The sequence below is a fragment of the Microtus oregoni genome, unplaced genomic scaffold (assembly GCF_018167655.1).
Source record: "Microtus oregoni isolate MIOR12 unplaced genomic scaffold, Mior012 000029F_ref0000214, whole genome shotgun sequence".
NCBI classification, from domain to species: domain Eukaryota; kingdom Metazoa; phylum Chordata; class Mammalia; order Rodentia; family Cricetidae; genus Microtus; species Microtus oregoni.
The window spans coordinates 9,503,842-9,520,536 of record NW_024543088.1 but is presented as its reverse complement, the minus strand read 5'-3'; the positions used below and the strand labels follow the sequence as shown (position 1 = coordinate 9,520,536).

At 44.7% G+C, this 16,695-nt stretch overlaps 1 protein-coding gene across 4 annotated transcripts in view; it reads right to left on the bottom strand.

Annotated features, from left to right (window-relative positions):
- The window catches only part of Pan3 (poly(A) specific ribonuclease subunit PAN3), a 114,890-nt gene extending 99,762 nt beyond the window's left edge, over positions 1-15,128 (bottom strand). For all 4 annotated transcript variants that reach the window (XM_041677837.1, XM_041677838.1, XM_041677839.1 and 1 more), the window contains exon 1: positions 14,331-15,128. In XM_041677837.1, coding sequence (XP_041533771.1) covers positions 14,331-14,748 — 418 coding nt within the window. In that variant the 5' untranslated portion in view covers positions 14,749-15,128. The remainder of the gene's footprint in view (positions 1-14,330) is intronic.
- Between the last annotated feature and the right edge of the window lie 1,567 nt (positions 15,129-16,695).

Here is a 16,695-nt window from a genome sequence, read left to right as displayed (position 1 = left end):
TATTCTGCTGAGTTCTTAAGATGAAAATGTGAAACAAGGTACAGGAATAGGGATACAAGAACATCCTTATAAAGTGACAAAAGATGGACTACACCTGTGGTCTAGCGCCCAGAACTGGAACAGGAAGCTTACTGCAAGTTCCAGGCCAACCTGTACTACATAATAAGGCTGTCTCAAAAAAATAAATAACATGACAAAAACCTGACTTAACTATGTCTGTGTCCTAATGTTTTCTGAACTCAAGTTGAAGCAAAGAACTGCAGTGTTTGATGAACGTTGAAGATGCTAGATGGTTTATTTTAACTGCTCATTAGAAAACATTTAGAAACAATCTTAAGATGAAACATAAAATTATAAAGAGAAAAATTTAAAAAAGAAAAATTCTGTATCTGATAGATAATGAGAGAATATCAAGCAACCTTCAGTGCACCTTGAGGACATTCTGGTTATCTTCCAGTCTGCCACCCCTGTCACCTACAGGCAGTCCCTAACAGCTCACTCAGGGAACCAGAGATAACCAGGACTTAAAACTTCAGCTCTCCTTGCCGAGGGCCACCTCAAGTCTAAGCCTCCCTGCATTCTTATACTGTGTTCCTTGGCTATTACTCCATAATGGCTAGAGTGAACCCAATTCAGCTACCACTGGGAAAGGGACAACAGTAAACTGGGCAGCATCTTATAGTGCTAATTACAGAAGTATTGGGTACAGCAGTTTAACAGAGGCATGGGTGATGACCTACATTTCAAAGGGCATTTGTAAAACCTTAGGGTCCAGTCAGAAAACTGGACCATAAGAGAGTCTTCCATAAGAGTGGCCTACAGCACTGCATGTTAAAGTGTGACGGCAGAATCACCTTCAAGAAACCAGAACTGTACAGCCAGTAGCATGGAATATCAGCCTGAGGACACAGAGGTAGCAAATAGTCAATGATGTTCCCTGCTCCCAGGAAAATTTGGGGAACAGGTATCTCAGCAGCCTAGGGATTCAAACCCCTTTTACTAAGTCCTGAGGATAGAACATGAGGACGAGGATGATTCGCCAGCCTCTGTGGCTGTGTTGTGCTTGGTGCTACCCCTAGTCCTTTTCTACAATGGAAATGTCTATCCTTTCCCATTCTACCACAGGAGCTAGAGGTCAGTTTCAGAGAGAAGTTTGCCTGAAGATGAGTAACACCCTCAGCTCATCTGCATCAGATATGTTAAGATTCTTTGTGTGGTTTGTTTGTTTTTTGAGATAGGATCTCTTTGTGAAGCCCCAGCAGTCCTGGAAGTAGCTCAGTTGACCAGGCTGACTCTGAATTTGAGAAGATCACCTGCTTAGAGCTCCCTAGTGCTGGGATTAAAGGTGCAAGGCCACCACCACCACCAAGCTGTGTTGCGATTCTTTACTTCAAGTCTTGGCTCTGGAATGTAGTCATTTTTAGAATTACTGGGACACAATGAATGTGGTTTCCATATTAAAAGAACAGGGACTTTTGGGAGTCTAGGAGCAGAATGCTATGATCTGAGATGTGTTCACCCAAATTCATACATTGAAACAATGCTACAGTACTAAGAGGTGAGATTTTTAGATGATTAAGCATTATGAGTGGGATTCGCATCTATATAAAGTATTAGGGAACTGTCTGCCTTTTCTGTTTATGTGAAAGCACAAGGGAAAAAAAAAAAGAGCTCATGGCTAATATCAAACATACTCTTGCCTGGATCTTGAAATCTCCAGTCTCCAAAAGTATGAGACCCAGGTTGGTAGTAGAATACTAAGTACTAGTCCATCATGCCCTGGATCCTGCGTTAGGACTGACAGAGAGAAGAGATTGGAGCTAAAAAGCTTGCCCTATATTCCTGTTGTGATACGCCTGGCCTTTCTAGTCATGAGCTAAACATCATGGCAAAAAAAAAGCATACAAAAGAAAACATACAAAACCAAGCATGTTGAAGAATGTAAATGCATAAGACACTTTACAAAAAAGTCCAGCAAAGCATGCCATGTAGCTTTCTTTCATCTGCAAATACTTCACAGATTATGACACTAATTAGGACTCATCCTAAGAGACGAGACCTGAATTCCTTAATCTGACATTATGAAGTCCTCAATAATCACTTATACCTTGGAAAACATCTGGTCTCAGCTCTGCCACTCACCAGCCACAGTCCTGGGCAAATATTCATAATGGAGATGACAAAGTAATATACCACAGACCTCAACTGCATTGTGAAGAACAATGAAATACTATCTGTAAAGTTTTTAGAAACCTGATGGCTGCACAACTGCAGTTTACACAAAATAACTGAATTATGAACTTACAGTTGAGAAATTTAATAGTTTTTAAATGAGTGAATGTTTTTTAATCAGTATAAAGAGGGTTAACTGAATAAATTGGCTTAAAGACAAAAGAGTGTTTATACAGGGAAAACACTTAATACATCAGTATTTCTGCTGAATGCTGGAGTACTACCCAGTTTCTCCAAGATAAGAATCACATCACAAAATAAGAGCATTCACACTACTTTAATGGTTAGTTCTGTTAGCCTGACAGACTCTAGAATTGCCTGGGAAATGGGTCCCTAGGAATGCTGATGGGAGGAATGTCATGACTGTATTGAACAAGGTGGAAGGGATCATCTTTTTTTAACTGTGCGTGCGTGTGTGTGTGTGTGTGTGTGTGTGTACTTGCAGTATACACAAGTACTTGCAGAGGATAGAAAAAGAGTTGGATGGCCTGAGTTTATGAACTGCCAGAAATGAATCCTCTATAAGAGCAAGATGCTCTTTTTGTTGCTTTTTAAAACCAAGTTTCTCTGTATGTATTCCTGGATGTCCTCAAACTCACAGAGATCCATCTGCCTCTGCCTCCCAAGTACTGGGATTACATGTGTGTGAACCACTGTCCAGTGAGCAAAACACTCTTAATCCTGGAGAGGAGCTATCTCATCAGCCCCTAGAAGACCCACTTCAATTGTGGGCAAGACCATTCCATTCTCAGGGGAATCCAGTGCAGTCTGAGTGAGCAGATCCGAAGCATGCATGCTTCTTCCCTTTCTGCTTCTTGACTGTATACAGTTATCACACGGTCCTACAGCTGTCTTCCCCATCAAGATGGATGTAATCTGGAACTGGGCACCAAACAAACCCTTTCTCCACTAAACTGTCTTTGCCGAGTATTTTAACATACCAATAGGAAGGAAACTAAAACAATAGCCTTAAAAAAAAATCTTTGCAATTGTGGTGCAGGCCTTTAGTCCCAGCACTCAGGTGGCAGGGGTCGGCTGATGAGTTCAAGGCCAGCATGATCCACAGAATGAGTTCCAGGACAGCCAGAACTACAGAGAAATTCTGTCTCAAAAACCAAAAACATTTTTACACTAATCATAAAATTATTCAGCTGGGCATGGTTGGTGGTGTATGCCTTTAATCCTATTACTTTGGAGGCACAGACAGGTGGATCTCTATGAGTTCTAGACCAGTCCAGTATAAACAGCAAGTTCTAAGATAAGCGAGCTCCTGCCTCAAAAAAATAAAACTTCGCTGGGCGGTGGAGGTGACGCCTTTAATCCCGAGGCAGAGGCAGGAGGATCTCTGTGAGTTCAAGACCAGCCTGGTCTACAAGAGCTAGTTCCAGGACAGGAACCAAAAAGATACGGAGAAACCCTGTCTCGAAAAATCCAAAAAAATAAAATACAACTTCAACTTTTTCTTGTAATCAAACCATATACCTATTATATTCTTTTGGTTAACTTTTTTCTCTATTTATTTTGGTATTGGGGATTAAACCCAGAGCCTTTCACATCTTAAACTCACACCACCATTTGAATTAATCCCCTGGATAGCTAATTTCAGTTGCCAACTGGGAGACAGGTCTCTGAGCACGTCTGTGAGTAACAACCTTGACTGGGTTAACGAGGTTGGAAAACCTGCCCACAAATAGTGGCACCATTCCCTCCACAGGCATTCTGGACTACATAAAAAAGGAGAAACCTGGCTGGTCCAGCATTCATCACTCTTTGCTTCTTAACTGTAGATGCAAAGTGGTTGAGTGACCGCTTCAAGGTCCTGTTCCCTTGACTTCCCACCATGATGATTCAGATATGCTAGAAAAGAATTAAACCCCCTTCTTTTGCCACTTCTTAGTTTTAAGACTTTGAATAAAAAATTCAGTTAAGATTCTTTTATTCTTCTAAAAAGGAAGCAATACTATCTCATAGGATCGCCATAATCTAAAATTTTAAATACTATTTGTAGTCAGGCAAGGGTGGCACATGACTTTAATCCCAGGACTAGGGAGGCAGAGGCAGGCAGATCTCTGTGAGTTCAAGGCCAACCTGGTCTACAAGAGCTAGGTACAGGACAGGCTCCAAAACTACAGAGAAACCCTGTCTCCAAAAAAAAAAAAAAGAAAAAGAAAGAAAATTTAAATGTCCTAAGCCTAGACATACATTTTAGTGTCAGAAAAATTTCTTAGCATGAACAAAGCCCTAAATTCTATCACCCAGCAAAAAGAAAACAAAAGCAAAATATACACACCCCTAAATAGCCATCATTAAAAAAATTAATACAAGCATAAAGTGAATGTTATGCAGCTATGAAGAAATGGGTAGACCTCTATGTAAATGTGAACAAAATATAAACTAAATGATTAAGATTCAAAAACAAAGTTGTGTGTAGTCTCATGTCTAAGTGTATAAAGGTACCAGTATGCACTTGAAGGAAGGGCAATATAACAAATAATAGAAATATATGATGTCTTTAAATGGATGTAAAATAATCTAGAAAAAAATGACTGTCTTCTGGAAAGAGGGATCAGAAAAGTTGGCAGAGAGAAAAACTATTTCTCTCGCTTGTACTCTATCTTAGTTAAATTTTTAGGGTTAGAGCTGTAGATCGTTTATTAAAGGGCTTGCCAAGAATACAGAAAGTCCTGAATTCAAGTCCCAACAGCACATAACCAGGTATAGTTATAATCTCAGCACTTAGAAAGTGAAGCCAATCAAGACGGGCAGTGGTGGGCACACACCTTTAATTCCAGCACTCAGGAGGCAGTGGCAGGTGGATCTGTGAGTTTGAGGCCACTAAGTTTTAGAAAAGACTCCCATGCTACAGAGAAACCCTGTCTCGGGAAAACAAAAACAAAAAACAAAAACACCACAATCTCGGATTTCTCAACCCAATACTAACTCCTAAAACCAAAAGGAAACACAACACTAGATGTGTATTCATCTGTTAAGGTGACAGCTCCCCTTCTCCTAGAACTCGGACTTTAGCTCACTCAACTACTCTATAAGCAAGACACAGGGGCTGAGAAAATGGCTCAGCCAGTAAATCACCTGCCTCACAAGCATAAAAACATGAGTGCAGGTCACCAGGACACACATAAAGACCCAAATGAAGCTACTTGCAGCTGTAATCCTAGCACCAAGGAGAGGAAACAGGGGTCCAGGTTCACTTAAGAGACCCTATCTCAAAAATAAGGTAGCCGGGGGTAGTGGTGTATGCCTTCAATCATAGAACAACTCAGGAAACAGAGGCAAACCTAGTCTACTGGGCAAGTCCAAGACAAAACTATGAAGTGAAATCCTGTCTCAAAAAACAAAAAAAAAAAACAAAAAAAAAAAAAAAGGAAGGAAGGAAGGAGAGAGAACAATGAGGAAGACAGAAGGGGTATAGAAGTAGGGTGTGTGTGCACGTATACACAATCCCTAGACCAATGAGAGCTATAGTATGCACAAACACAAATAAATGAATGTTCAAAGAAATGAAATATAGATGTAACATGAAGGTTAACCCTAGTCAGTCCTGATGGCACACTTCAATGATCCCAGCCCTCAGGAGACTGAGGCACAATGAAGAACAGTCTGAGTTCCAGTTAGAGTCTCTATATCAAAAAAAAAAAAACTTAAATTAATAAAAATAAACTAAATAACAGCACTCAGTAACCATGGCAACTTAGAGTGAACTTTATCGTGTGCCAGGCCAGGCCTACCAGCTTCCACAAAAGTTTCCTAACTACTCCAAAAAAAAGGTGCTATTGCTGCCTGATTTCTCCTCATTACTCAACTCCATCTGCAGCATTACAATTCGTTTCCAAGGTGAGAAACACTGGGCTTAGACACTCTGACCAAGATTACAAAGCTAGTAAGGAAGTTGTTTGCTATACTTCTTATTCCAAAGCATTCACTATTAACTAAATCAGTGAAAAAGAATTATGTTTTGATAAAATTAACAGATCTGGATTTCAAATAAAGTCAAGCATATAAAACAAACACTGACATATTTTGGCTACTGAAGCTTAAGTACCCTCCAGCGTAAAGCCATCATGAAAATCTAGCTATTTAAAAATATAATCCCATCAATAATCAATTCAAAACTGGGGCGGTGGTGGCACACGCCTTCCTTTAATCCCAGCACTCTGAGGGTAGAGGTAGGTGGAGCTCTGTGAGTTCGAGGCCAGGCTGGTCTACAAAGTAAGTTCCAGTACTCTCGGGTCTATACAGAGAAACCCTGTCTCAAAAACAAAAAACAAAAACAAAACAAAACAAAAAAAACCAACAACAAAAAAAATAATCAATTCCTTTGAACACAAACCATATCTAAGTCTTAAAAAATTAACTCTAATAGAAATATGACTATGAAAAAGCAAGTGCCTTTAAACTACTTCATAATAACAACCTTGACTGTCAGACCATGGTCATTACCCTACTACCAGGTCAGCAGAACTGGAATGGAGAGTTTTCCTATACTACAGGGAAGAAAGAAAAGAGAAGAGAAGAGAACAAAAGGAAAGAAAAGAGCTGCTTCTCTGACAAGGGTAAAACATGACAACTTATTATCCTAAAGCCTTCCTGGCTCACCCTGGCAATGCCTGCAAAGTAATGATAGACTTTTCCCCAACACTAACTTCCTAAGTTACTTCAACCCTATCTGGAACAGTAACAAAATATTCCGCTAATGTGAAATACTAAAGCAAGAGTCAAAAACTCAAATGCCCACATATAAATCAGTGGTTAGGTAGGAAGTGGGGCAATATATAAAGTCTTGCCCCATGAAGGAGTCTAAATTCTATACTGTTTTGCATTGCACTTAAAAAATCCATAAAAATCTTATATTTTCTGATTTCAGTTAACTAATTCAGTTAAAATCACACATGGATATAAAAGAGAATAATCACGCATCCTAGCCACCAAAATAGCTGCAATTATGACAGATAATGTCAAACTACGAACACAGAATGCCCAAAATTCATAAACTTCTAAAGGGAGAAAGCTCGCATGGGTTACTGAAACTGAATTGTACCTACCAATCTACAACTAGTTAACTGAGCAAGAAACTCTCCAAATACAACTAGATTTCTTCTAATTCGACTTTTATTTTTACGTATGTGTCTATGTATACATGTGTGTACAAGGTACCAACAGAGGCTGGAAATGGGCATCAGGTCCCCTGGAGATGGAAGATCCAGGTGGTTGGAAGCTGCAGGGCATGAGCTCTTCAGGAAGATCAAGTGCCCCTACACACTGAGCATTTCTCTAGTCCACATACATAACTGCTTTTCTTCACAGACAAAAAGTAACAATCCAGCCAGGTGGATCTCTGTGAGTCCAAGGCCAGCCTGGTCTACAAGAGCTAGTTCCAGGACAGGCTCCAAAGCTACAGAAAAACCCTGTCTCGAAAAACGGAAAACAAAAACAAAAAAAAAAAAAAACACAATCCAAGTGCCCACTAACAGTAAAATAAGAAAGCAAATAATACAAATAATACATTCATATAATGTAATAGTATTCCGAAATGAGCTAACAAGGCCCTTCCTATTAAAAAGCAAACAGCTCATCATCTCCTTAATGTGTCAAAATCTGACCAACTTCTGTCCCTGCCAGAGGAAAGCTGAAACAGAACAATGAATGAAGGTTTCTGGCAGAAGTTTCTATAGGAAATACAAACGAACTGCTCGAATACTTTTAACAGTATACAAGGTCTGAAAAGCACAAAAAAAAAAAAAAACAGATTTTGTAATTAAAAGAGAAACTAGGGCTGGGCTGTGGTGGCTCACGCCTTTAATTCCAGCAATCCAGAGGCAGGCGGATCTCTGTGAGTTCAAGGCCAGAGCCTGATCTACAGGAGCTAGTTCCAGGACAGGCACCAAAGCTACAGAGAAACCCTGTCTCAAAAAACCAGAGAGAAGCCGGGTGGTGGTGGTGCACGATTTTAATCCCAGCACTTGGGAGGGAGAGGCAGGCGGATCTCTGTGAGTTGGAGACCAGTCTGGTCTACAGAGCTAGTTCCAGGACACGCTCCAAAGCCACAGAGAAACCCTGTCTCGAAAAACCAAAAAAAAAAAAAAAAAAAAAAAACAGAGAGAGAGACAGAAAGAGACAGAGAGAGAAGCTAAGGGCTGGAGAGATGGTCCAGAGGTTAAGAGCACTCACTTAGTTCTTCCAGAAGTCTTGCGTTCAATTTTTTTTTTTTTTTTGGTTTTTCTTTTTCTAGACAAGGTTTCTCGGTGGTTTTGGAGCCTGTCCTGGAACTAGCTCTTATAGACCAGGCTGGTCTCCAACTCACAGAGATCCACCTGCCTCTGCCTCCTAAATGCTGGGATTAAAGGTGTGCGCCACCACCACCCGGCTTGTGTTCAATTTTCAACCACCACATGGCTGGTGGCTCACAACCATCTATAATGAGATCTAGGGCCCTCTTCTGGCCCCCTGCAAGAACACATACAGGCAGGACACTATATACATAATAAACAAACAAATAAATCTTTTTTAAAAAAACAAAAAGAAAAAGAGAAACTAAACAGAAAGATTTAGGAAATCTGCAACCTTACTACGTGAAAGCACGAAGAACATTTAGGAGTGCAAACCAAGAATGTGGCCAAACGTAGAGTTGGCTCAAGCCAGAGGGCTCTGAGAACTTCACCTTTCAACTCTGCACAGCTGCACCAGCAACTTACTCCACTAAGAAACACTGGTCAGAAACGCTTAGGGAGGCCTTTGCAGTGGGCAACAGTTAATAATTGAGATACACAACTGGTTTAAGCACTGAGAAAAGGTAACTGTTGAGTACTCTAAACAGGCTAGCATCTGTAACACACACAGGCACACTCACACCGCCCCAAGGCTCTTGGAACACTAGGAAAGAGACAGAAAGAGTGTGAAATAAAAGCTGGAGGATGGGGATGAATACTGTTGAAACTATCTTCTGGACATGACACAACCATGGAACTCACGAACTTGTTACCGCACAAGATGGAACATGTCGACACTCCAGCGTGGATGGGGAAAGAGCTCATGAATCCCCACCCCTAGCCAAGGAGCTATTGCTAGTTAATGGCTACTGGGGGAACAGAAATTATTTTTCTTCAGGGATGTAGTCACTGGTAAATTGCCTGTGCTCCAGTAATAATACCACACCCATGCTCATGCAGGCAACCCCATTTTAACTCATGGGTTCCTTTTTTTTTTTTTTTTTAATTTAAAAAGACTGTAGGGTGGTAGTGGCACAAACCTTTAGCCCTAGCACCAGGAGGCAGAGAGGCAAGTGGATCTCCAACTTTGAGGCCACCCTCGTCTACAGAGTGAGTTCCAGAACAGCCAGAGCTGCATGAGGAAACTGTCTCATAAAACGGAAGGGAGGGAGGGAAGGAGGGAGGGAGGGAGGGAGGGAGGGAGAAATAAAAATAAAAAGACCTGGGCTGGAGAGATGGCTCAGAGGTTAAAAGCACTGGCTTCCAGCTGCTCTTCCAGAGGTCCTGCGTTCAATTCCCAGCAACCACATGGTAGCTCACACAACCATCTATAACGAGGTCTGGTGCCTTTAATCCCAGCACTCGGGAGGCAGAGGCAGGCGGATCTCTGTGAGTTCAAGACCAGCCTGGTCTACAAGAGCTAGTTCCAGGACAGGCTCCAAAACCAGAGAAACCCTGTCTCGAAAAACCAAAAAAAAAAAAAAAAGCTACAGAAAACCCTGTTACAAAAGAAAAGTAAAAAGAACTATAATAGGAAGTAAAGGGGAGAGGGGTCAAGAATACACTGAAAATGCCTATTAGGACATTTAAAGACCTCTGAGATTGCCTCTCCCTGGACTGACCCAGAGCTTGGAGAAAGCAAAATAGTCTAGGCGCCCAGGGCCCGATTGCCCTTTCAGGCTGGCTGCCAAATTCCTCAGGTTCTCTGCTCCCAGAAGCTACTGTTCAAGGAAGTCCAGGAAGCATAATCCACAGCCAAGGAAAGGGATACAGGATTTATGTCACACAATGTAAAATCTAAGGGGCTGTGACAAGCTCACAACCACTTTCAAAGGGTGTCCTGGAGAGCCTTGGGTCTTACAGGGAGTTTGAGCCACACATTCACAGCCCCTACTCAGAAAATACCTGAGTAGCACTAACCCGACACCACAGAATTTTAAGGTCAACAGTGTCCAAGTCAAAATGGAAAAAAAACCAAGGTAAGAGATTTTAAAAGTCCCACTAGAGATGAACTACTCCTTTCCTACCTATTCCCCTTCCCTACCTATTCCTTTCTGGAATAAGAACATTTACCCTTACCTACCTGTTCCAGCACTAAATGCTAGAAACATGTAACTTAACTACACAGACTCCGGAAGAGAGGAAGGCGCCTCCAGAATTATCCTTTCCATCTCCTCCCATATGTGACTTAAATGTGACTGTGGACTTTGCACTTTTAAGCTGATAGTGGAAGGAGTGAACAGTCTTGTGACTACTTAGATGAAGGAATGAATTGGGCATTGTGAGGACAATGTTTTTTAAGAGTTCAGAAGCCAAATGTTTCCATTTGAATGAGCCCTGAAGTTCATGCCTTAGAAATTAAATATCCAATGCAACAGAGGTCAAAAAGAACACCTAGTAAGAGGTGATTCTGCCCAGCGGTGGTGGTGTATACCTTTAATCACAGCGCGTGGTTGTGTATACCTTTAATCACAGCGCGTGGTGGTGTATACCTTTAATCACAGCGCGTGGTGGTGTATACCTTTAATCACAGCGCGCGGAGGCAGAGTCAGGTGGATCTCTGTGAGTTTGAGGTCAGCCTGATCTAGAGGAAAATTCCAGGAAAGCCAGGGCTGCACCAAAAACAAGTAAACAAACAAAAGGGAGTTATTCTATCACAGGGGTTCTCTCTCACAGACAGACTGATGTTGAGGAGACTGGACGAGTTATCTCAGGATCAGATGTATAATGGAAGCAGTCTGGCATTCTCTTGCTCTCTTACACTGCACTCTTGTTCTTTCTGCTGAGGATGGCATGATATGAAGGTCTTTTCCATACAGGCAAAAACCTTGATGCTGGACTTTTCAACCTCCAATACAAATGCATTTCTTTTCCTTTGGGCTTCCTTGTAGCCCAGTATAACTCTTACTGACAAAGGATGACCTTTAACTTCTGATACTCCTGCCTCCACCTACCAAGTGTGAGGATTTATAAAGTTGAAATTCTCGCCGGGCGGTGGTGGCGCATGCCTTTAATCCCAGCACTTTAATCCCAAGAGCTAGTTCCGGGACGGGCACCAAAGCTACAGAGAAACCCTGTCTTGAAAAACAAAAAGAAAAAAAAAAAAAGAAATTCTCTCTCTCTCCTTCTTTGTATTTTATTTATTTGATTTTTCAATACAGCGTTTCTCTGTAGCTTTAGGACCTGTCCTGGAACTACCTCTGTAGACCAGACTGGCCTCAAACTCACAAGAGATCCACCTGCCTCTGCCTCCCAGGTGCTGGGATTAAAGGCGTGTGCCACCACCGCCTGGCTCTCTTTTTTAAATATGTCATTTACTTATTGGTGACGAGTGGGAATGCAGTAAATGTAGAGATCAGAGGACTTGCAGGAGTTGGTTCTTTCCCTCTGAGCCATCTTGCCAGACCCTGACATTCCTTTTTGTAAATTGTTCAGTCTATGTTTTTCTATTGTAGCAACACGAAACAGACTGATTCTAGTTTGAAACAAGTACGTCAATTAAAAGCCTAAAAGCATATGCACATGAACATAAAATTCCAAGGAGGCTAGACAAAATACCAATGGAGGAGCACGGAGTCTAACATGGAGTTCTGCTATGATCTCTTCTGTGCTACATTTAAATATTCACTTGAAGTGGTGGTGCACACCTTTATTCCCAGCTCTCAAGGCAGAGACGGGGATCTCTGTGCTTTCAAAGTCAGCCTGGTCTACACAAACCAAGTTTCAGGACAGGCTCCAAAGCTACAGAGAAACCCCGTCTAAAAGGGAAAAAAAATATTCACTTGAATGTTCTAATACTAGTCAGCAACTAACAAATTTCAGATGTTTCATAATGGCAATATTTGGAATATGTTGCCTATTTTAATTTCCTTGTACCACTAATTAGTGGGTGAAGGCTATCTTAAGAGTTTGAGAAACAGACTGGACAACTAAGTTGTACACAGAACAGCTATTAATTCAAGCCTACCAAGAAAGAAGACAGAAGCCAACCATGTTAAAGAAATGTCACAGGGCCAGATATAGTGACAACTGATGGAGGAGGGCCCAGTCTATTAAGGGAGGTACCACCCCTGGGCAGGTGAACCTGGGCTTCAGAAAGGTAGCTGGGCAAGACAGAGAAAGAACTAGTAAGTAGTCTTCCTCCTTGGTCTCTGTTTTAGTTCCTGCCTCCAGGTTCCTACTTGTGCCTGATTTCCCTCATCAATGGACTCAAAGAGGTTATGAACCCTGCCTCCTCAAGTTGCTTTTGGTTGTAGTGGGTTTTGTGGTTTGTTTTGTTTGTCTTGGTTTTTCGAGACAGGGTTTCTGTGTAGCTGTGGAGCCTGTCCCGGCTCTGTAAACAGAATGGAGGCTTGGTTGTGGTGTTTTAACACAGCAACAGAAAGCACACCAGGAGAGACACTGTTCTTTTTCCATTTCCTTACCAATCACACATTATCCTCAAATTAACTGGAACCACAACTTCACTTCCTAAAATTTACCTTGAAGAAAACTTCCATTGGGCATGATGGCACACCTGTAATCCCAGCTCATGAGGCTGAGGTAGCAGGGTCTCCAGTTCAGACCAACCTGGGCTAGAGTGAAACCCTGACGAAAAAGGAAACACGGAAGAGAAGGGGGACACAGACAACACTGGCCTGTGGAGCACAGTAATTAAAGTGCCTGCTGCCAAGCCTGACTGACCACCTGAGTTCCAGCTCCAGGACCTACACTACAGGAGAAAAATGACTTCCCCAAACTGTCATCTGACCTCTATAATGCTGTCTATGGTGGGAACACACACACATAGAGAGATACAGATAAAGGTAACTTAAAAAATTTTAAATTTAACGGCTAACTCCCAGCAATAAAGTAACTATTCTTTAGGAAACATCTAATGCATATAAGCTTCGGTAAACAGAGACAAGTCCATCATTCAAAAAGAAGCAAGCTTTTAAAAATAAACTATGCGTTATTGTAAGATCTAAAACAAGGGGAAATCGGGGACCTACTTTAATGTTCAAGGCCAACCTTATACAAACCATTCATAGTTACAACGAACTCCACTCAAAAAGCTCTACGTACACAGCCCGAAATTATTCTCACGATTGCTTGTGTAGTGCGAGACGCTCTTGAGGCACAATGCTGAAAGTTCACTCAATGTAATGTTACGAGTAAGACAAGATTCCAGCGGACACCCAGTTCACTTACTCGAGCCTTCCAGAAAGCTACCAGAGAGCAAGTCCTCGGAATTCCCTAGTCCAAACTCTCTATAGAACTTGTGCACGCTTTAAAAAAAAAAAAAAAGCTTATCTTCGTACACCACCCCGCCCCTTCGACATCCTTAGAAAGCAATTCCAGCACCCCAAACGTTACTCCCAAAACCCTCCAGCAAAACTTTTCGCGTCCTTCCCAGCAAAGCTAATGAGCCTTAAGCCCGCCCCTCACCTCCCGCCTCCTACCCACATACACACCCACTGGTGAACCTCAACTTTAGGCAGACGGCACTCCACACGGGCACGCACGAACACATGTGCTCGCAAACCCGGCCCCCTTTCCACACATACACACCCGGAAACGACACCCCTTTGCTCACACTCCGCGGCCCATCCCCCCCCATCTTCGCACCCACTCCCGGAGCCGCCTCCTCCCCCCCCCCCCCACAACACTTCCATCCACCCACGCTCCCGGGAATCCCGCCTCCTCCTCTAGCTCCCGGGCTCGCCCGCGGCGACAGAGAGGAAGCAGGAAGAAGGAAGGAGGGCTACGCAGGGCACAGGCCTCCCGGGCCGCCCCGGAGGTGAGAGGAAGCGGGCGGCCTCAGGCTTCGTCCCCACCCGCGCTCGACCGGCCCGCCCGTACTGCACCGCACCGCACCGCCCGGGCCTCACTCACTCGCCAGCCGCGGTCCATCGAGTCCGCCGCCCGCTGCCGCCGTTCCCGGGACGCCCAGCTCCGGCTTCTTGGGTCCCGCGGGCGGCCCGGCTCCCCCGCCCGGGAGCGCTCCCGGAGGAAAGCCGGCCCCCGACGCGGCCGCCAGCGCCAGCGGGACGCTGTTGCTATGGAGGCCGAGCCCCGGGACCGCGCCGGAGGCCGGGTCCTCGTGCAGGAACTGACACTCCTCCCCGTAGAAGCACGTCTTGTCCTTGGCGTAGTAGCGGCAGTACTTGAGCTTCACGCCCGCAGCCGGCCCGCCGGGGACGCCCCCGACGCCCGACGAGGCCGCGACCGCGACCGCCACGGCCGCCGCCAGCGAGGACGACGACGGGGAGGCGGCGGCCGAGGGGGGCGGGAGGCCGCCGCCACTGTTCATGGCCACGCCGCAGCCTCGTCCCCCGCCGCCGCCACCATAGACGAGGGCGGGAAGGAGCCGCCGCCGGAGCCGGATGGAAGCCGGGCGGGCGGGTTGGGCCCGCTGAGGGAGCCGGAGCCGCCCGGGGAGGGGGAGGGGCGGGCGGCGAGTGAGGATTCTCCCTCTCCGCTGTCCTTAAAGGGGCCGCGCGGGACGCGCCGCGGCTAGCGCGCGCCCGAGGCTGTGGGGGAGCCGGAAAGCGGCGGCGGCCGGCGGCTGGAGGGGGACGGCACGGCGGAGGGAGCCGGCTTGTTTTTAAAACTCTGCCTCCGCTCGCCGTCGTGCGCTCCGGTTCCTCCGAGTTGTTTATTCCATTTTCCTCTTCCTGAGACGGCCGCCGCCTCTGCGCGTGCGCGCCCAGCGCGGGGTCTTGTGGGTAAAGGCCTGGCCGGGGCGGCAGGCGTGGCCCCCCGGGGGCATTCGCGAGCGGACCAGTGGGCGGTTGATCTAGCCGGAGACCCTGCGTGGCCTTCCGCCCGTCGCGGGTCGGGTGCTGAGGCTTCACGAGAAAGGATGCCCTCCCTAGAGTCTCCTCCTTGAGCCAGGTGATTGTCAGCGTTGTAGTGCAATGACAAAGTTGTCAGCCCGTCGCGGGTCCTTGGAGGGGAACGCGGGCCAGCCTCGCTCCCCGAAGAGGAGGGTGGTTGTCGGTCCCGTTGCCACGTTTCCTCTCTTTCCCTTTTCCCAGGCACCCCAGTATCCTTTTTTATCCTCCCCCTCCCCTTGAAGATGATGGAACTACTAGCCAGATAGCCTTAGTTTCTGGGCTCATTGTCAAAATATGGAGCCAGAACCGTTGATGTCAACCAACCCCCCGCTTAGAGCGGCACCTGTTTCCTCTGCTTTGATTCTTTTCTGAAAAATAAGATGCCACCTGGGACACTGCTGCCTAGGCAGCACGGGGAGACCCCTTTCCAAACGTGCTGAGATGCTTTCCTACCTTGCGTTCGAAATTCGCTTTTTAAAGTTTTCCCTCAGTGTCCAACCTACTCCACTACCTGTTTTGTTTTTTAAAGGGAGAGGCGTTAAGACATTTGAAGAACAATGAAGTGATTTTTAACGTTTAAGTTTTTTTTTTCTCTGCAAGATTTTCTCAAAAGACAAATCTCTGTTATTAAAAGGACGGGTATGGGAGGTATTTAAAGAGTTGTGGCAACCTGACGAAGTCACAGAAGAATGGATATACCTAAAAGTACCACACTACAGAAAGGGTGAGATGCATGCTGTAGAATCCCAATCTTTACTAGTGATGTCACCTAGCGAAATTCTAAGCTGTATCTTTCTGTGTGAAAGCAGTTTTCATTCATTTAAATACTCAACAAGTATCTGGTGATGTTCGTTATGTGTACCAGGAACTGTAAGGGAGCCGGGGATGCAAAAGATACAATGAACCCTGAGTTCAGACGGCTTGTTTACCTCCCGCTAGTGAGGGGAAAGACACAGGCAGTGTAAATTAGGTTCTCAGCTGTCAGAGGGGACTTTGTGGAACTACCTAGAGAGGGCTGACCGAACAAAGGAGTTGAAAGCACCCTTGAATTCAGATCCCCGCTTGCCTCTCTCTGCATCATGTGTACATCTGAGACAGAATTCTCAACTTTGTAACTTGTGAACTGACGCACATAAACGTCTGTGTTTGGAAAGAAACCATTAGGGCTTAGCAATTGCCTTTTATTGCTGCTAGGTATGTAGAGAAAGAGCATTCTAGACAAACCAAACAGCTTGTGAAAGAGGCCATGGGTGAAACAGGTCAGGTTGCTGGGAGATTAGTGACGGCAGATGGCTGAGCAGAGTCCATAAAAGTCTTTTTCAGGCGATCTTGTGGGATTGGACTTTTTCTTGAGAGCAATTAGAAATTATCACAACCTACTAAGTAGCAACATTAAACATTTCCTTTTAGAAGTAAAAGGA